General features: G+C 43.5%; 1 protein-coding gene and 1 pseudogene across 3 annotated transcripts in view; both read right to left on the bottom strand.

Moving 5' to 3' along the window:
• Positions 1 to 22,118, bottom strand: part of Acyp2 (acylphosphatase 2) — a 172,871-nt gene that overhangs the window by 67,981 nt on the left and 82,772 nt on the right. The window contains exon 5 of one of the 3 annotated variants that reach the window (XM_042055459.1): positions 18,542 to 18,711. The exons of the other annotated variants lie outside the window; for them this stretch is intronic. Coding sequence (XP_041911393.1) covers positions 18,567 to 18,711 — 145 coding nt within the window. The 3' untranslated portion in view covers positions 18,542 to 18,566. The remainder of the gene's footprint in view (positions 1 to 18,541; positions 18,712 to 22,118) is intronic. 3 annotated transcript variants of the gene reach the window in all.
• On the bottom strand, positions 17,203 to 17,852 carry LOC119820580 (annotated as a pseudogene).

The following is a 22,118-nucleotide window of genomic DNA, read 5'->3' on the forward strand; positions in this document are numbered from 1 at the left end:
CACCTGTCAGAATGGCTAAAATCAAAAACACCAATGATAGCCTTTGCTGGAGAGGATGTGGAGTAAGGGGTACACTCATCCATTGCTGGTGGGAATGCAAACTTGTACAACCGCTTAGGAAAGCAGTGTGGAGGTTTCTCAGGAAATTTGGGATCCACCTACCCCAGGACCCAGCAATCCCACTCTTGGGAATTTACCCAAGAGATGCCCAATCATATTACAAAAGCATCTGTTCAACTATGTTTATAGCAGCATTATTTGTAATAGCCAGAACCTGGAAACAACCTAGATGCCCTTCAGTGGAAGAATGGTTGAAGAAAGTGTGGAATATATACATGCTAGAATACTACTCAGCGGTAAAAAACAATGACATCTTGAATTTTGCATGCAAATGGAGGGAATAGAAAACACCATCCTGAGTGAGGTAACCCAGGCCCAAAAAGATGAACATGGGATGTACTCACTCATAATTGGGTTCTAGCCATAAATAAAGGACATCGAGCCTATAATTCGTAAAAATCCTAGAGAAGCTATATAAGAAGGTGAACCCAAAGAAAAACATATAGTTATCCTCCTGGATACTGGAAGTAGACAAGATTGCCGGACAAAAAATGGGAACATAGGGGTGGGGTGGGATGGGGGGAGGGGGGATGGGGCGAGAAAAGTGTGAAGTGGAGGATGGGAAGAGCTTGGGGGAATAGGATGGTTGGGATATAGGAAGGGTGGATATGGGAACAAGGAATTATATATCTTACTTAAGGGAGCCATTCTAGGGTTGGCAGAGGCTTGACTCTAGAGGGGTTCCCAGGTGTCCAGGAAGACGCCCCCAGCTAGGTCCTTGGGCAGCTGAGGAGAGGGTGCCAGAAATGTCCAGATCCTATTGCCATACTCATGAATATCTTGCATATCACCATAGAACCTTCACCTGGCATTGGAGGGAGAAAATGACAGAGCCCCACATAGGAGCACCGGACTGAGCTCCCAAGGTCCCGATGAGGAGCAAAAGGAGGGTGCAGGGAGCCGATTTGCCGGCCACCATCACAAGATGGCGCTGAGCCCCTGCAGCGCCGAGTAAACAACTCCATATTAGGCAAGGCTCTAGACAGAACCTCCCGCAGGCACGACCCGTGTCCACTCTCCCTATATAAGCGGCTGCCATTTAGTGCTCGGGGCCCTTCGCTTCCTGCTCTCCCTACAACCAAGAGGCTCCAATAAAGCGTGATTTGAGAAGAATCCTCAACTCGGTGGTCGTGCTTCCCTGCTGGCCAGGGGGGTTCGCCGCAACTGGTGCCGAAACCCGGGACACCGGGACATCTTTCGGTCACCGGGCGAGGGGCCCATAGGAGGATCCAGAACTCAACACGCGGAGCGTGACATGTCGGTAAAGCAAGTCTCCCAGGTATAATGATTGCTGGAGTTGAGCCCTGAAGTGTTCTGCCTAGCTTTTGTGGTAATTGTGATGTGTGTGTTCCTGTGTTGTTTTTGATTGAGCTGCCAGAAGCCTGGTCAAGAGAGTGCCTTTGTTATTGCGACAGCGCCTAGTCAGAATCGAAAGTAAGTCCGTTGTAGATAAAACGGCTTTTCTCTGAGGGGGAAGTAAGACTGCCGTAAATTAAGCGGCTCCCCGGTAGGGCGCCCGTGCATAAGTGCACATTAAGGACGACTGATAACGGTCGTAAAGGACATTGACCAAAACACACTGTGGTTCGCGGTTTCTGGGGATTTCACCTTGCCCTCATGGGAAAAATTAGGACAGGACTTGGAAAGAGCTAAATATGAGGAAAGAATAGGCAACTGCTTATGGGAGGGTGATAATACAGATCTAATTAGAAAAGGTAGAGAGGCATTAATGACACACCAGGACAGCTTATCAGAATCGGAATCAAAAGGGGAAGACTTGGACAGGCCTAAAAGAAAAAGGAAAAAAGGAAAAGAAAAAGGATCCAAAAGTTAAGTCCAGGAAAATGGGCCAAAGAGAGCCCTTGGACAGAGAAAAATAAAATATAATAAAATATAATATAATAAAATATAATATAATAAAATATAATAAAATATATAATATAATAAAATATATAATATAATATAATATAAAATATAATAATAAAATATATAAAATAAATATAATATAATATATATAATATAAAAAATATAATCCCCAAGGCCAGGGGATTATTAAAAGGGCTAACAGAAGCCTCAAAGATATTCTAACAAAACAAAAAGGGGGAATAGCAGAAACAGCATCCCCCAGGGATAGAATTGCCTTTGCATTTTTTACATTTAATTTTTTAATTTTTGATGGTCAAAGCCGAACAGCGGCTGATAGACTTGCTAACATGACCCCCGAAGATAAGGGAGTATCTGTTATGTGGAAAGATGTGTTGGATAATAAATGGTATGGACCGGATCCAGTCATTGCGGGATCCGGGGGAGCTGTTTGTGTTTTCCCACAGAGTCAAGAAGTCCCTCATTGGGTACTGACACGGCTGACAAGGAGCCTGAGACCAACAGCTGAAGATGCGGGCTGCAACGACATGGATGCTGATCCTGGCAATGGCGACAGCCCTGCTGAACACAAGTCCAATGACGTTATGGGTAGTAATGAGGGCCTGGCCCATGCCAATGCCTGTTCATGCTAATTCCTCCATATTGCCCATACTGTTTTCCACCTCCTGCGATCTGGAGGCACCCTGTCTGCCTAACTCAGACGCTAAACAGGAGTTGTTTAATGCTACAAAGATAGCCCTAAATGGGACTCTATGCTTCTCCCTTGAGGGGAAGGGACCCTGCATAAGGCTTTTACGCAAGAACTTGACCAATTGGATGGATCCCCTGATGCAGAGTAAAGTTAGGATAGGGTCCCTGGGCGCAGCATTAGCCCAGGTGACTCAGGGTGCCACCTCAGGGTGAGGAGGGCCCAGCAATGCTACCACCTTGGCCATGAGAGTGGAGTCCATGGTACCATTGGGAGGTGCATCCACTCCTAAAAATGCCACTCATTTTAGGGCGTCACCAATACCTTTATAATCAGTCTAATCAAAATTCTACTATCGGATCAGGATGGTCCTGGTATCAATGGTTGCTCTCTAATGAAGTAGGAGCCACGGTGGACATCTCAGCCCTGGCGACGCTACAATTAACTAAGACTTGGCTCCTTAATGTTTCTGGTAGCATATCAGAGTCACGGGGCTGGAGAGATGGCTCAGCCGTTAAAGGCTAGGCTCACAACCAAAAATATAAGAGTTCATAGCCATGGTTAATCAGGTACAAACGGCGACCACAATTAACGACGTGGTTTCAAGGACAGCTGATGCATTAGAAACCCAGAATAAAATCAACAATCGTATCCTTTCTGGCATAATAGCTGCCAATCAGAGGATAGATTATGTACAGACTCAGGTGGATAAATTGACCCGTCTGGTCTAGATCGAATGTGTCTCCTATCAGAAACATGTGTGCATTACTTCTCTTGTCTTTAACAATTCCAGGAATGAGTCACGAAGAATTGGGGAGTATCTGGCGGGGAACTAGTCGCGGGAAGTGGAGCTGTTTCTCCAGAATCAATTGTTCCAGATCACTATCCTGAATAATACTTGTGTCCAACCCATCACCCTTAAACAGTTTTCTGATTGGCTATATTTCCACTTTCTCCTTTTTTAAGGAATGGGTGGTGGTTGGGATATTTCTGGCATGCTGTCTGGGAGGATGCATGGTCTGCTTGTGGCTGATTTGCCGTCTTCGAGCCCAAACGAATAGAGATAAGGTTGCTGTCCTACAGGCCTTAGCCGCTTTGGAGTGTGGTGACTCTCCCCAAATATGGTTATCGGTTCTTAAGAACCAGTAGGCATTTGTCTGTCCTGCATAGCCTTTGCACCCCTGTAGGGCTTGTTCCCATTGCATCAGGGAAGGTATGCTGAGACAACGCTTGAGGTACTGCCTTTGCACCTCCTAGGGGTTTGTCCCATTGCACAGGAGAAGGAGTACCATGAGCCTGGGCCTCCCTTGATCGGCCCCCACATCATGAGGTGGGAGCCAGAACGGGAATAAGACCCCTTGTTGCCTACTTTGCTATAAAAACTAAAAGGGGGAACTGCAGGGAGCCGATTTGCCGGCCACCATCACAAGATGGCGCTGAGCCCCTGCAGCGCCGAGTAAACAACTCCATATTAGGCAAGGCTCTAGACAGAACCTCCCGCAGGCACGACCCATGTCCACTCTCCCTATATAAGCGGCTGCCATTTAGTGCTCGGGGCCCTTCGCTTCCTGCTCTCCCTACAACCAAGAGGCTCCAATAAAGCGTGATTTGAGAAGAATCCTCAACTCAGTGGTCGTTCTTCCCTGCTGGCCAGAGGGGTTCGCCGCAGGAGGGAGATCATGAGCAAGGAAGTCAGGACCGTGAGGAGTGCGTTTACCCATTGAGACGGTGGGACAGATCTAACGGGAGACCACCAAGTCCAGTTGGAATGGAACTGATGGAACAGGGGACCAAACCGGGCTCTCTGAATGTGGATGACGGTGGAGGAGGACTGAGAAACCAAGGACAACGGCAATGAATGTGAACTCTACAGCATGGACGGGCTCACTGTGAGCCTTAACCTTCACCTGGCGATGGATGGAGATAGAGACAGAGCCCCACATTGGAGCACCGGACTGAGCTCCCAAAGTTCTGATGAGGAGCGGATGGAGAGAGATCATGAGAAAGTCAGAACCATGAGGGACGCGTTCACCCACTGAGACGGCAGGACAGAACTAATGGGAGACCACCAAATCCACTTGGAATGGGACTGATGGAACATGCGACCAAATCGGACTCTCTGAGGGTGGCTGATGGTGGAGGCTGACCAAGGAGCCAAGGATAATGGCGATGGGCTTGGTCTCTACGACATGGACGGGCTCTGTGTGAGCCTTGTCAGTTCGGTTGCTCACCTTCCTGGACCTGGGGGGAGTTGGGAGTACCTTGGTCTCAACATAGTGTAGAGAACCCTGATGGCTGTTTGGCCTCAAGAGGGAGGGAGTGGGGGTGTGGGTGGATGGGAGGGGAGGGAAGGGGGAGGAGGAGGGGAGGAGATGGCAATTTTTAATAAAAAGTAAATAAACTGGAAAAAAATAAAACTTTAAGAAGAGTGATCCTACTATCATAGCATATATATGGTGATGAATAAACTCAATAAAAGGAAAGAAAGGGAAATAAATCATGTTGTATGTACTAATAACAGAATTTAAAAAAAAGAAAAAAGAAAAGAAAAGAGATACTTGTACAGCTGGGGGAAAGGAAATAAGCATAAACCATCTTTCCATCTGGGATGGTATATGGAAGCCAGAGCAAGATGGAGCTTTCCTCATGGGAGAGGCAGGGGAAGAGAGGGTGTGCTTTTCAGCAGTTTCTCCATACAGCAAAACCCCCCAGACTTTAAACAGACTAACCTGCCTGAGAGACTGGCTACACTGCTACCTGCGAGCTGCTGCCAGGTTGGCCCTGCCTGGGCTCTACTGTCTGCAGCCTGCACAGCCTTGCTCTAACCCTGAAATAAAGGTGACTGACTATGAAAAACAAACCGCAACAAGCAAAAAACAAAGCAAAGTACTGTGGGGTGATATTTAATCAGGCACAAATGGCCTGGGGAGCAACAGGCCCTCTCTGGCCTCAACTAGATTAAACAGGCTATCTGGACCTGCACTGTGGTTACTTCTGCCTGAGCCAACCTAGGTCTGCCAAGGCCAGCAAAAATTGCCAAGCCATGAGACAAGATGACCTCAACCAGGCTCCAGCCACCACAAAAGATGACCTGGTGCCAGCGCTGCAGCTTCCCCTGCCCCAGGTGGGTGGAAGGTATATAAGCCTTTCCCCTTTCTGAAGAAACTGAGCTTGCTGCATTCAGCCTGGCTCCTGACCAGGCTACTCACCCTATTCCCCAAGGGGCAGCTGGGTGGGACAAAGCAACATCTGGCGTCCAAACAGGGTGTGGCCCTGGCAGAGGCATCAGGGTCATTCTTCGTGTTGCTACTATCCTGTTTGGGGTCTTTAGTTTTGCCAGTTTCTGCTGTCACTGCTTTCACTTTGCTCTGCCCATCCTCCTGCGCCACCTTCTCTCATCTGCAGTGTGCTGAGATGCCCACTTTTTGGTGTTTGATGGTGAGTTTGCCCCAATGTGTTGTATATTTTCTTGGTCACACCCTGGGTAAGTGCTGAGACCCCTCTTCCTCCCTGCTGTTTGTGTTTGTACCAGTGAACAGGGAGGCACACTTTCTCTGACCCAGTTCACCTGGAACTTCCAAATAACGACTGACCCCCCCCCCCGGGAGTGGAATCAAAGGCTGACCCCCAAATGTCATCCTTGTTCAGAGACACTGTGTGGGCATATGGCCATGGCCTAACAAACCACGGAAATATACAAAGAACTCAAGAAATTGGTCATCAAAGGAACAAATAATCCAATTTAAAAAATGGAGTACAGATCTAAACAGAGAACTCTCAACAGATGAATCTAAATGGCTGAAAGACACTTAAGGAAATGTTCAACATCCTTAGTCATCAGAGAAATGCAAATCAAAACAACTCTGAGATTCCATCTTACACCTCTAAGAATGGCCAAGATCAAAAACACTGATGACAACTTATGCTGGAGATGTGGTGGGGAAAAGGGAACACTTCTGCATTGCTGGTGGGAATGCAAGCTGGTACAGCCCCTTTTGGATGTCAGTGTGGCGATTTCTCAGAAAATTAGGAAACAACCTTCCTCAAGATTCAGTAATACCAGTTTTGGGTATATATCCAAAGGATGCTCAATCGTGCCACAAGGACATGTGCTCAACATGTTCATAGCAGCATTGTTTGTCATAGCCAGAAACTGGAAACAACCTAAATGCCTTCGACCAAAGAATGGATAAGGAAAATGTGGTACATTTACACAGTGGAGTACTACACAATAGAAAAAAATGTTATCTTGAATTTTGCAGGCAAATGGATGGAACTAGAAAACATCATTTTGAGTGAGGTAATCCAGACAGAGAAAGACAATTATCACATGTACTCACTCATAAGTGGTTTTTAAACACAAAGCAAAGAAAACCAGCCCACAATCAAAATTCCAGGGAACCTAGACAACAAGGACCCTAAGAGATACATATATAGATCTAATCTACATGGGAAGTAGAAAAAGACAAGATCTCCTGAGTAAACTGGGAGCATGGGGACCTTGGGAGAGGGTTGAAGAGACTGTCCTCAGGCCAAACCTAAACCCAGATGCCCCAAATGTAATCAAGGATTTCACTGGGTCAAAGACTGCTGATCTCAATCTGATGACAATAGCACCCCTTTAAACTCCAGGCGGAGTGCTCCTCAGCTTTGCCAGTAAGAGAAGAAACACCTGATCATAAGGTTTTTTGGATTCTGCCAATTTTTCTACGCTCGCCATTATAACCATATTCCTGGATGGGCAACACATCAAAGGACTGGTAGACATGGGTGCAGATGCCAGTATACTCACAGAAAATGAGGCATTCCGTGTCCCTTGTTGGAAACTCAAACCAGGCTTGCTGAATAGTGGTATGGGAAGCCAACAAGACTCAAAAATGACCATCTGACCTGTACACAGGAAGGATTTGAACAGAAGTACAGGTGCAATCCAATTTTTATGGCAAATGTATCCTATAACCTGTGTGGAAGAGGTATCATGGAGGACATGGGTGTTGTCCTCCCAACAGATGACCATGCCTTCTTTAATGACATTGTAGTCTTTGAGGTGGGGATGGCAGATCACAACCCTGCTCTTGACCCACACCCCCAATTCTAAGGGCCACTGTTTTCCCCAGATCTCTAGACATCCCCCCAAGTCCTATTGCCACTAAATGGCTCTTGGATCAAGACATCCAGGTGGAACATTGGCCTATTATTGAGCCCAAACTGTCCATATTAAAACACTTGGTGGCTGAGCAGCTCAAATTGGGTCACACAGAACTGTCCACTAGCAGACATAATACCCCTATTTTTGTAATACCCCCCCAAAAAAAATCTGGAATATATCACCTGTTACAGGACCTCAAGGCAATTAATGACCAAACGGAAAAATGGGATCAGCACAAACATGCTTACCATACCCTAGTGCCATTCCCCATCTCACCATATAATCACCTTAGATATTAAAGACTGCTTCCTTCAAATCCCTTTGGCACCATAAGACAGGGACCGCTTTGCCTTTACAGTTTGGAACCCGGCTCAATGGCCTTCGGGTGCAAAAGCAGGGATTAGGGTCAGGAGTCCTGTAAGATGCTGATCCAAGCTTGGGGGGAGTTACCGGCCTCCAAGGCTGCGAGGGCACGAGCAATGGCCACCTTTTCCCGTTTCCTTACCCGAATCAGCCTTAGAATCAGAAACAACGCCAATATCACTCCCGAAGTTAATATTAATCCTAGCACGCCAACCCCTGCCCATTCCTTAATATATGAAAAGGTATCTACCAGCCAATCTGTAAATTCCCCCAGCGAAACCATAGTCGCCTGGGTTTGATTAAATTTTTGTTCCTGTGCATCCACCTTTTTGCAAACTAAGTTCAATTGGCAACTATCAACAAAAATTGTGGCAATATTGTGGACTCATTGTGAACAGGAATTGGAATGGGCCATGTACGGGCCACAGCCCAGAAATAAGATTCTTCAGATTCAACTGGAACCGGCAGGTTCACCAACAGGATCAGGAGCAGCAACATCTCCTTGCTCTTCGTCAGGCTGTTCCAGTGTTGTCACGATCCTTGTCAGTCTGGTAGGGATCCACACCGGATCTGGCCGATTCTGAGGAAAGACACAAACAGCTCCCCTTCGGGGAATCGAACCCCGGTCTCCCGCGATTAAAGCAGGTACCTGATCTTCCCTGCCCCCTGGAGACTGCTAGCATAGCAGCCGCTAGACCAGCATTAGTTAGAGGGCCGCCTATCTCTCGGCAGGCCTTAAGCCAAGCATCCAGGCCTTTATTTTTCCACGGCATGATGGCTCTCTTCATTCTTTAGTAGCCTTCAAACACTAACTGCTGAACCAGAGGCATAGCTTCTTTCTTCGCTCACCGAAAACTTTTCCTGCAGCTTCCATCATGCGAGCCACAAACTCCGAAAAAGGTTCAGTAGGGCCTTGAATAATTTTAGTAAGGTTGCCCGTCACTTCACCTCTTTTTGGTATCATTTTCCATGCTCTTGTGTAAATTTCATTAATTTGTTGATATACCTCCACTGGATAGGCTGTTTGATTAGCCGTCCATTGCCCTTGCCCTAATAACATGTCTGCATTCCAGGGAGCTCGATTTGGCGTTTGCGCATTTACTCGAGCCTGAGTGTGAGCAGCTTCTACCACTATAGATCTATAATCTAGATATTGACCTGTAGAAAGGCATGCTCTAGCAATTTCCCACCAATCTGTTGGTGTCATAGCTCTGGTGGTCAACCGAGTCAGTAATGTGCGGGTATACTGCGCATTAGCTCCATAAGTCTTTGCCGCTTCCACTAAATCTTTTAACTCTTTATAAGGGACTGGCTCATGATATCTTTGTTGATTTTGATCCTCAAAAACAGGAAATACCACCACTGAAGGTGGATAATGCACAGCTAACTGCGCAAGAGTGCCCCTGTCGATGAAATGGCAGCTACTCCTGGGCTGCACGTAAGGAGGGGGAAACTCTCTAGTAGGCACTTTTAGAGCTGGCCCATATCTCTCCTCCTCATAACGTGCATCTTCCTCCTCTAAGCTCTCCTCCTCTGCCTCTACCAGCTCTTCTTCAGCCAGCCGCAAGGCTGCGAATTCATCCAGCACCGGATATAGGGGAGGTGCTGAAGGTTTATTTATCTTAGGATCCTCTTTTTCTTTTATATCTTTCTTTTCCTCCTTTTTTGTTCCTTATTACCGTGCACTTTTCTTCTGTATCCTCCTCTGTCTTTGAACCTGCTTCTGAAAGGCTGTCCTGGTGTCTTGCCAACATTTTCCTTCCTTCTCTTAACTCCTCTACATTTTTTCCGTCTTTCAAACAGGAGTGTACTAATCTCCAAAAAGGATAAGTTCCCTTCTTTAATTGCCCCTGTTCCTTTGCTGCCTCCAAATCTTTGCCTAGCTTTCTCCAGCAATGCAGATTTAGATCCCCAGACACCGCAAACCACGGCGCCATGCGATCAATCCCCGACAATCACCTTTATGGTGGATTTCGAGATTTTCAATCCTCTCTCCTGGAGTAACCGCTGTATGGGATCTACAAAATCGCATACACTGGAGACAGACTGATCGTTGCCCATCTTTGCTCACTTTTCTACAAGAGGCTTACAAAAGGGCAGAAAAATCGCCTTATCTGCTACGGATTTACTTTCACTTTAGATGTTACAGCAGAGACACTCCTCTCCTGGTCTATGACAACGGATAAAAATGCAAAAGGCATAAACCACTACAGCAAAAACAACCACTGCTAGTGCAAACCACAAAGGACTAATTCCTCCAAGAAGCATACCTAAGATACTTACCGGCGCCGACCGCTTCGTGTGTAGAGTTCTGAATCCTTTTCGGCCCCCTGCGTGTGTCCGCCGAAGTTCCGGGTTTCGGCACCAGCTGCGGCGAGCGAACCCTGACCAGCAGGGAAAGATCACCACCGACACAGGATTCTTCTCTGATCACACTTTAATGAAGCGCTGCTTGGTTGAGGGAGAGCTGGAAGCAGGGGGCCCCGAGCCGGGCTGGGTGGCGGCAACATGCATAAACCAGTCCAGAGGTTTCAAAGGCCTATCTTACCCCAGGGAATGAAAACTAGTCCCTCCACCTGTCAGTTTTATGTCACCCAAGACTTGATAATGTCCAGCGGATGTTATTCTTATTCATTACATGGATGTGTTGTTGTTGGCTCACCTTAACAAGAAATACTTGCAAAAGGTGATCTGCTGCCCCAGGATCTAGCCTCTTTAAAGTTAATGGTGGCACCAAAAAAGGTCCAAAGGATGCCACCCTTCTCTTTCTTGGGATTTTTTATTACTAAGGATATTCAGCCTCTTACCTTTAAACTTAATGTAAAGGATAAATATACCCTCACTGATATACAACTATTATGCAGTACAAATAATTGGCTCAAACCATTCCTACCTGTCCCTGTGTAAGAGATGAGACACTTGTTCTCCCTCCTTGAGGGCCCAATGTGCCCCTTAGAAATGGTGGCTCTGCTTAGGGAAGCAAAATTGTTTTACCAAAAATATTTACTTTGTAATCAACATCCAAGTTGTAGTGCCATAAAACAAAGCAGTATCTCCTGCTGCTGGTGAGATGGAGGGACCCCATCACTCTTCAATGGCAAACCCCACCCCACTCCTGACTCAAGGGCAAGGGTATGCTTATGTCTTTCCACAGGGTTGTTGTAGGGGTGGAGCCACTTGTTAGTCCTGGCCGCCTAGCTAGCTTACACTGGAAATAATCACACAGAAACTGTATTCATTAAAACACTGTTTGGTCCATTCGCTCTAGTTTTTTATTGGCTAATTCTTACATCTTAATTTAACCCATTTCTATTAATCTGTATATCACCACATGGCAGTGGCTTACCAACAAAGATTCTAACCGGCATCTGTCTCAGGAGGAGGATCCATAGCTTCTCTCTGACTCTGCTTTCTTCATCCCAGAATTCAGTTCTGTCTTCTCCACCTACCTAAGTTTTGCCCTATCAGGCCAAGGCAGTTTCTTTATTCATTAACCAATACAAGCAACACACAGAGGGGACTCCCACATCACAGGGTGTCACTGGGCTGATATGGGTACCCTCAAGAGATGTGTGGCCTGCCATGAATCAGGCATCCCTGGAGGAGGAGGAGGAGGAGGGCCAGGAGGGGTAATATACTTTGTTTACTCCTTGCTCCTAATTCACCCCACCCTAGCAGAGGGTTTGTGGGCCGTTGTCCCCCTGCCCTGCTCTCTTTCCGGTAGCTATTGAATCCCCTGCATACCCAATTCTGTTCTCCTCTAATGCAAGTCTGGGATTGCTTTTCATGGATCTAGTAACCACAACACAAAAACTAGGAGGTACCCGGTCCAGAAATAAAATTCTCTGCTGCACCACAAAGGCTTCCTCCACCAGTCCCTGTGTGCAACTATATAATATGACCACAGGGGACTTTCATGGCAATGCCACCAACAGAACCATGGTGGGCATGGAGCTTCTGGCCCCCCCTCACTACAAATCCCCAAGTGATCCTCCAGAAATATCCCAACCGCTTTTACCTCAATGTTCACAGATGCACCAACTGCCCACCTCCATAGCGCTCCTTATCCCTTAGGAATACTGCCAACCTACTCTAGGTTCCAGTGGTCTGGAGATTATCAGGTACATCCTAATAATCTCAAACTTGGCATGTGGAGACTCACTTCAACTGATGTCTCCCACCTTATTCCACATGTTCTCAGAGATCCCATACAATCTCAATCTGACCCTATCATGTGCAACTGGTATTTATGTGTCCCCTCCAATTGTCTTGATTTGTGCTTTTTAACACTTTTACAGGGTGGCTGTCTCTTTAATGGGACCTACTTCCATAGAAAGTATACTAACTAATGGATGCTTACAAAAAGAAGTACAGTATACATGACACAAACATCAAATTAGCTAGAAGGCCACCCCAGTCTGTGTCTGGTCCGCTTCTTCTTTCTGACCACAAATGCCTCTAGTGTCATGGATAACCTCTATTGCTCTCATGAGACATGTTCCCTAACAGCCTGCTGGCTGGGACAGTCAACAACAGCCATTCTAATGAGAGAACCAGCAGCCATCTGGGTCCCTGTTGTCAACGCTACCCATTTTCATTCCGTCGCCATTATGCCTCAGACACGCTGAGCAAACATAAATAGAATAAAAAGAGATCTTGGAATCATAACCACTATTATTGTGGCCATTTTACCTGCAATTAGGAGAAGCAGTGGCTAGAATGGTATCACTAACACAAACAGTCCCATGGCTGTTTAAATCACACGGTTGCTCAGTCTGCTGAGACACTACATGCCCAAGAGGTAATTAATCAACACCTCTATCAGGCCATATACATATTGTGACAATAAATTCACCTCTGGGATGAGGAACTAACCTTGGTAAGAGACATGTCACTGCTGGCTTGCAACCCTCGATATCAAGCAATATGTCTCACTCCCTACCAGGTTTCTATTGCCTCCCTAGAAAGACTTCAATTATCTCAAAATATTAAAGGAACCTGGTCAGGCATGTTCCTTAATTATTCCATATTACTCTGAGAATAAATTCATCAATTAAATATAACTAGGCTTCAGGTCATGTCTTTGGATACTGACTTCCTAACTAATGAATGTTTGGGATAATAAGAAACTCCTTAATCCTCCCTGCATGCTGCTTACATATGCCTTGTTGGGTGGGGTGACACTCCTAAACAGTATTCTGTTCAAGTGTGTCCTACACACATCTGAAGTCAACAGGCAGCTACCAAGGTGACCTTATAGGCATTAATAGATCTTAGACATCTTGAACAAAACTCCCCAAAGGAGGTGATATACACATGGCTCACAGAAATTCAGAGTGCTACGAAGACCTCTACACCAGACTACTCTCCAGGTATGGTGCTCTTCGGGGGTTAGTCATCAATGACAAGTGCTGTGGGAGCTCCTTCAGCTCCTTCAGCCAATGGCCTTTAAGATACCAGTGGTCTCTCTCTCTCTCTCTCTCTCTCTCTCTCTCTCTCTCTCTCTCTCTCTCTCTCTCTCTCTCTCTCTCTCTCTCTCTCTTCAGGTCTGCCAAGGGGCCCCAGCAACAACTGTCAAGCCCTGAGACAAGATGATCTAAACCCAGTCTCCAGCTGCCACAAAAGATGACCTGGTGCCAGCGCTGCTGCTTCCCCTCCCCTGGATGGGTGCAAAGTATATAAGGCTTTCTCCTACCTGAAGAAACTGAGCTTGCTGCCTTCAGCCTGGCTCCCAGTGTCTGAGTCATGGACCTCAAGTCTACTTGCCCCCTTACCAAGGGGCAGCTTGGTGGGACAAAGCAACAAAGTCCCAGGGCTGAATCCAGCCTCAGTGCAATGGGCTGAACAGTAACTTCCAACAATGAGCATTTACATTTTTAACTAGCTAGTAAATGTTTGTGTAATCTCTGTTCTAATTCTAGTTAAACTCCTACTGGTGAAATTCTGATAGAATGGTCCTATGGTAATTAAAGAGAAGAATTTGGAAAGATGAGACATTTGGTATTTTGAAAAAAAATTCTTTGATATTCTAGTTGCTAAAGAAATTTAAGTCAGGCTTCAGTTGTTTGTTTATAAAGCAATTTTAAGCAAATTTTATGTGTTTTCAAATTGTCTCATTACTAAAACCATCTAAAGCAATTGATGTCATTATTAAAGCAGTACATGACAGATTTATGTAATTTGCATTTGAACAATCATCATTTAAAAAAATTCATAAATGCATTAGAGGAAAGAGCTAACATGCCTCACTTATTTTAAAGGAACTACAAAATGTATAAAGGCTAATTTTAAAATGAAAATGAATTGGATATGGTGGCATACGCCTGTAATCCCAGCACTCAGGAGACTGAGACTAAGGCCGGAGAAACCAAAATTTCATTGTCTGAACTACATAAGACCATGTCTCAAAAAAAAGAAGGAAAAGGAAAAGAAACCAAGCATCAAATAAATAGGAAGCCATTAAGTTAACACATGTGCTTTGAACTTTAAATACCTTCAATAAACAAAACATTAGACTTATAAAATAATAACTAATAAAACATACTTAGTCAAAACTATACCAGAGTATTTTCATTCATTTCATAAGTTATTCAGTGCAAACTGATTTTAATTAAGAAAGATTATATTTAGTTATTAATATGAGAAAACAGACTGACAATATTTAAAATATTTGTCAGAATAATAACAGAAACCAAGAATTGCTTGGCATTGGTAAAGCTCGAGTTTCGCAGGAGTCTGTTGCTAGGACTTCACTGTTTTGTGACAGAATAGTAAACAGTCCCAAGCATCTAAATAGGGTGTTGGGAACCTGATAACTGACTGCGTTGGTAAAAACTATCATGAATTTCACTAATGGGTAGAGAAAGGCTTGGGTATTAATTATGATGGACGCATCTGCAGCATTCCCTTAGACTCTAATACAGGATCTGCAGTATATCTCCTTCCTTATTCTTCTTTCTGAACTCTCCAGTGGATCTGCTGACAGAAGTAACTTCAGATTGCAAATGCATGGTGCCATCCAAACCTTCCATCGCATTACCCCAGCCTACCTCTCCCACCCAATACTCTTGTGGGATGGACCTGTGTGCTGACCTGTTTGTGTGCTGACATGCAGAGGCCAGGGGAGGACCCTGAGTATCATGTATATTCTGCCTTATTCCCTTGGGAGATCTCTCACAGAACCTGAAGCCCACTGGTTAGGCTGGCAAGCCAGAGAATTCTAGGGTCTGCTCGTCTCCGACCTGCAGTGCTAAGGTTACAAGCGTGCAGGTCCAGGACTGGCTTTTCTACATGGGTACTGGGAATAGTGAGAGCCTCATGTTTGCAAATACTTTACCCACAAAGCTACATCTACAATTCCAAAACTCAATCCCCGTGTATGTGTGCACACATGTGTACAACTCAACAACAAAAAAATGAACTAAATTGTCAGGAATAAGTGACGTTGACTATTAAGGTGTTAGGGTAAGTTCAATATTTCAGTATCACCAGCAAAAGTTACAACACATGATGTCTAAATTTTGTCATCATTAGGGAAGACAATGTTTGATCTCCCTGATCCCTCTGGTTCCCCTGGACCCCCTGATTCCCCTGGTCCTCCTGGATACCCTGATTCTCCAGTCCCCCTGATCTCACTGGTCCCCCCCAATCCCCCTGGCTTTCAGTGGGCAAGATTGTTTGTCAGAAACTGAGACTGAGTCTGTTCACCATGACTGGACAAATGCTCAGTGCTTGATCTATGCTGACTTTTAAGTTGTAAGATATTTATGAGGAAACAAATTCAAATAAAAATTACTCATGATGACAATTATGAACATTTTAGTCATACTATTTAGATTGATCATCCTTGATTCAAAATTTGAAATCCAAAACAGCACTGAACTCCAAAACTTTTTGAGCTTCAACATGGAAATTTCTACACCTGACCTTCAATGATGGGTCACAGCCAACTCATAAGCACTGAAATGCTGCAAAATATAACACTAAGTGTGTATGGTAATATGATCAATAAATGGATTTTATCGTTTAGATTTGGGTGCTTTCTTCCAAGATATCTCACTGTATAATGCAAGCATTCCAAAATGGAAAAAAAAAAACCTAAAGTATATCCATACATATGAACTATACAGTATGTACTGCATATGATTCTGGTTTCCTTCTTCAGGTTTCCTTGCACTGATTTACTCATAAAAAATGAAAGTGGCATTAATATATTTTATGAAGCTGCTGAGATTAAATATCAAAGTGAGTATAAAATATATATGTAACTTTATTTAACATAAAGAAATGTGACCATGCCTGTGGTGGTTTGAATAGGAACAGCCCCCACCTGATGTGTTTGAATGCTTGACCCATAGGGAGTGGCACTATAAGGAGGCGTGGCCTTGCTGGAGAAAGTGTGTCACTGATGGGGTTGGGCTTTGAGGTCTCAGATGCTTAAGTTCACACACGCAGATCTTTTCCTGCTATCTGCTGATCAAGATGTAGAACTCTCAGCTCCTTCTCCAGAGCCATGTCAGCCTGCATGCCACCATGCTTCCTGCCATGATGACAATGGACTAAACCTCTGAAAATGTAAGCCAGTCCCAATTAAATGTTTTCCTTTGTAAGAGTTTCCGTAGTCATGGTTCCTCTTCACAGCAATAGAAACCCTAATACAGAGCCATTAAAATGTCTTATAGTAGATATGGAAGCTTATTCTTTAAGATTTCTGTGTGTGTATGTGTGGATTGCTGTGTGATAGCTGCATGTGAGTGCAAGAGCCTGCAGAGGCCAGAAGAGGGTGTCGGATTCCTCGGAGCTGAGTTACAGGCAGCTGTGAGTCACCAGGCATGGATGCTGGAACCCAGTTCACATCATCTGCTCTACCCCCTCTCCTGCCTCCAAAAGATGTCTGTTTTATCATGCACCCAATTTAGACAGTGATCTTCACTGTAAAATCTTGATGACACAAACCTAGAATTCAAGTTCCACTAGTTTTCCAAGTGGTTATAATTTAAACATCATTTCATCTTTCTCAGCTACAATTTTCTCATCTGTAAAGGGAAAAAGGAAATGGGAATGTCTGTGCTACTTTCTTTTTTTTTTTTTGATTTAATAAAGTTTTATTTTTCCAAATGTACAGCTGACTGTTGATTGAACCTGTTCATTCATCTTCACCAGCAGCTGGGGCATCTCCACCCTTTGTGTTTCTGGTGTAAATTACTTGGGCTCTGTGCTTTGAAACCAACCTGATAAGCCCTTTACTAAGGAGCTCCTGAAGAGCTGCCCTGGCCAAGGAACCGCGAGTCTTCAGTCTCTCAGAGACCATGGCTGAAGTAATAAGTTTATGGCTGGGAACTTCCTTACAGAGTTTGTCGTATGTGGCCTTGTCAAACAGGACTAGGTTGTTGAGCTTGTCCCGAACTTTGCCTTTGGACCACTTCTTCTTTTTGGCCTTGCCACCGGACTTGTTTACTGGGTCTTCGTCTTTTTGGCCGACTTTCCGGCATCTTTCTTCTTCTTATCATCCTTGGGCGGCATTATGAAGCTCGGAGAGTGGCGACGACCACTGCAGCCTCCTTAAGATCCTACTTTCTTTTGATAATATAAATAGAATAATTAATGAAACCAATATATTTAAGGGTTGAATAATTCAACATAAAAATCTTAAGATTTAAAGATAGCCCATACCTTTCAGATGACCACATGCAACTGACTCTAAGGATATGTTATTTTGGAAAAGAGGTTCTGCTTTTGTTTCCACCGAAGCTAAAAACCTGTGGATTCCTTTCAGGCTAATGTGGTTTGATAGAACAAGATCCCCCTGAAAGGTTTCCAAGAACCATAAAAATACTTTGCCCCAAAAACAACAAGAAGCAGTTTGGAGAAAACAATGCCCAAATTCCCAAAATGATTGTTTATAAATGTTTATTTGCACTTAAAGAGGGATATGCTATAGAAATGAATACTTTGCATTGGCATTTTGCATTGAATCTTGGTCTACTGATCAAATAAATTTAAGGTCAATTTTGTTAAGCTGAGTATATGTATTTCTGCTCTTGTTTAAGGTATTGTGTTTGTGTGGCTCATTTAAAAATGTAATGTATAATTAAGAATGCAGATTAATAGATAGTCATTTATAATAATCAAACTTTTAGCCATGTTAGGTTTTCTAGATATACAGAGATATATTTCAGTTAGATAATCTTCAACATTTCAAAGACCTACAGAATAAGGCATTTAAAATGTTTTAAGAACTTAGACTTTTTTTTGATAGTGAGACATGTCTGCTTCTGGCAGCACCAATTACTTCAGAGAGGTTGATGGGCATCAGAGAAACTCATTATGGAATTTACCTTCAATGTTGATAAGGCTAACCATTCAGGCAAGAAACGGTTCTTGCCTGGACTGCTTTATAGTGTATGAACTAGACATGCAGGACCCACAGAAAAGTGATTGCTGGACTTTCCAAAAGATGGGATGGTTCTTCAGGGTTCCTGCTTCACAGAAGAAACTGCCAGTCATTCTGCAGGACACAGAAGAAAGCAACTTATGAACTTTGCCATAACAAGGCAAAACAGATCTTCAAATTTCATTCTTCATGAAAAAGTCTGCTGGATACTATGGGCCTATAGGCTGAAGATGGATGCCCCGACATTACAAAAGGACTTTAGGTGACTGTCCAGGTAGCAAGATGTCTCTCTCAATTTTAAAACTTTAGAAGTTGCTTACAATGCACTTCCTGTTTACTTAGGTAATATTATACCCTTCTGGAGTCTTTGATGGAGTTGAAGACAGATAATTATAGTTTTCCTTAGTTATGATAAAGGATAAATTAGATATGAATCTTTAGACTCACAAAGAAATATTGTAACTGTAATTCTTGTTTGATAAATCTTTTGTTATATGTAATTTTACTATGTTAAAGTTAAAACCTTACTTTTATTTAGACAGAAAAAGGGGAGATGATGTGAGATGTTCTTCTGTATATGTGTTGCTTTAATTGGTTAATGAATAAAGCTGTTTCAGCCAATGGCTCAGCAGAGGACAGCCAGGTGGGAAATCTGAACAGAGATATATAGAGAAAGTAAGTGGAGTCAAGGAGATACCATGTAGCTGCTGAAGGAGACAGATGTCAGAACCTTGCCCAGTAAGCCACAGTGTTGTGGCGACACACAGATTAATAGAAATGGGCTGATTTAAGATGTAAGCACTAGCCAGAAATATGCTGAGTGATAGGCAAAGCAGTTTTGTAATTGATATAGTTTCTGTGTGGTTATGCAGGTCTCGGTGGCTGCGAAACAGGGAACCATGCTGGTTTAAATTCTATTTCTTCACTTTAAGTTTTTCTGTCCTTGCTTCTGAGTTACACCCTAACTTCAATACACTTGATACAGCTGCACAAACAGCTCTATCGAGAACATTTGAAGGACAAACTAGAAAAACAACTCACTTCTGCAAGGACCCACTCTGCAGCAGTTATGATACTGAACAGCTTTAAGGTTTTTCTGTCAGTTTCTAAGGAGACAGGCCAACTTCAATGCTTGTTACAACTGGAAGCTCAACAAAAGTATTTGCCAGATGAAGGAAACAACTAGCTAGACTGCTTTTTCTACTCACAGTCCTCTAGTGTGACCTAAGGAAACCCACTGGGGCAACCACTTTAGCTGTTTAAGAGATGTTCTATAAGAGGTATAATGTTGTCTACTCAAACCACAAGTCCCAGGGAGTGCTACGAAGCAACACCCTTCGGGAGACTCTCTGAATAAGGGCAGTTATAAGATGGTATCAACAGTATATTAAAATTTTCAAGGGAAAAATTAACCATGAACCACTTTCATCTTCTTTCCATGTGAATTATTACCTTTAGAACAGCAAACACATCAGCCCAAAATGAAAGCCAAAGCCAATCAAGAATTAAGTACACACTGAGAAACAGCATTACTTTGCTTGAAAGATGTAAATATTACTTAAACATTAAAAATGTATTACCTAAAAGTCTTAAATTTAACAGTTCACAAAAATGAAAAGATTCTGTACCCCACACACACACACACACCAAATACCATATTTTAAGAAAACAGATTGTTTTTTCAGTTTCTGGGTGGTACAAACCTAGAAGCCAGCAAACATTCCTGGCTTCATTCTTAAGAATGATGAAATACATCTGCAAAAACAAACAGTTTGAAAGCTGAGCTTGCCAATTTTTTTTGAAGTAGCAGCAAAAAAGAAAAAGAAATTGTTTTTCTCATTTCCTCAATACTTTTCAAGAGAAATCAAAGTGAAAGTCAGTAAACTTTTCTTGTTTTATGAAGAATAGCATTCATCCATACACACAACCACAGAGTAAGGTGTGAGGACACAATCTGACAAATAACTAGTCCCATAAAGCTAATTAATGGTGCAGAAGCTTATTTAACACCTTAGGCAAGGAACATGGTTCCTTCCGTTTTCCTTTTTTAACAGGAATCTACACTGAGCCTCAAAAACAAAATATCTTTTCTTCCAAAGTCCAAACATAATTTCTTATCAGCAGGCTATCTAATGAGTCAAGTCAATCACTGGGCCACTAATTCAATTTGGTCCTAAGCAGTAAGAAGTCTCCAGAGCTAAGAAAGTCATTTTTATTGTATCTTGCTATTCTGGACAAAATCTAATTTCCTGGCCAAGCATGGAAGCCACATAATGCCGAACTAATGGAAGTCAAACTCTGCAATGAAAAAGAAACACATGTGATAAACTACCACTCACCATTCCAAGGATCTACAAAGCAAGCACTAGCAACCTACAAACAAATAATGTTATATTAAACAGAGGAGATGAAGGCCGCCATGTAAAGTGAAAACAAGAAATAAAGAGAGAGCCGGATCATAGCTAAGCAAATCAGACATCTGAAGAGAGAACGGAGGAGGCCATGCTGGGGCTGCAGAAGAGGATGATTAAAAGGAATTTTAAAAATGTCAGTCAAATGACAAAAGGCAATGTGGAGACAAAAACAATGTTAGAGAGAGCCCGCCTAGGAGGCCCTAACTAGACGGTGGCCAGAGGGGAGGCAGACACAAACCACACAAGGAACACACCCAGGAGAGAACTGTGGATCTCTGTGAGGTCCTGGAACATGCTGTGCTGTACCTACTTCAGCACTGCAGAAATCACACAGCCTAGTGGATTAGTCTTGGCTCTCTAATCCACATTGTATGGATATAAATCTGGCCAACACAGAATTGGCCAAAGGATTTGAAAGCCAAGTTTCAAAGCATAAAGTATCACACCACTATTGAATAATGATGAACAAATTAATAAAAAGTTTGGTTATGCTTTCTGTTTCATATGCTGTTCATTCAACTTTACAGTAGTAAGGTCTAATTCAGCATCTGTATTACTGTAGTGCTGTATAGACTATTGAGTCCAAGTTAGAAAAAAACTCCAGCTATCAGGAGCTTTAATCTGGCCACTTTTATGTTTACAACAATGTATATAAGATTGTTGTAGTGGTGACTTTTGTCAATTTGGCTAGACTAAGGTGCTCAGTTGTTTGGACCAAGTCTAGACTGGGTCTTGCTGTAGAAGCACTTTTTGGATGTGACTAACATTTGCAACTAGTTTATATGAAGAAGAACAAGTCTACAGAATGTGAGGGAAGTTTATCGAACAGGTGAAGGAATTGAAAGGAAAGACAGAACTCTGAGACAAAGAATCTGCCTCCAGATTGTAACATTAAAGCTTTCTGTGTAAGTGGGGCATGGTGGTGCATGCCTTTAATCCCAGCACTTGGGAGGCAGAGGCAAGACTCTGCGAGTCTGAAGATAACCTGGTCTACAAAGCTAGTTTCAGGACAGCCAGGGCTATGGAGTGAAACACTGTCTCCAAAAACCAAAAGCAAAAAAAAAATTTTTTTGAGTGTATAGTTTCCATACTTAATAAATCTTACCA

The sequence above is a fragment of the Arvicola amphibius genome, chromosome 1, assembly GCF_903992535.2.
Source record: "Arvicola amphibius chromosome 1, mArvAmp1.2, whole genome shotgun sequence".
NCBI lineage: Eukaryota > Metazoa > Chordata > Mammalia > Rodentia > Cricetidae > Arvicola > Arvicola amphibius.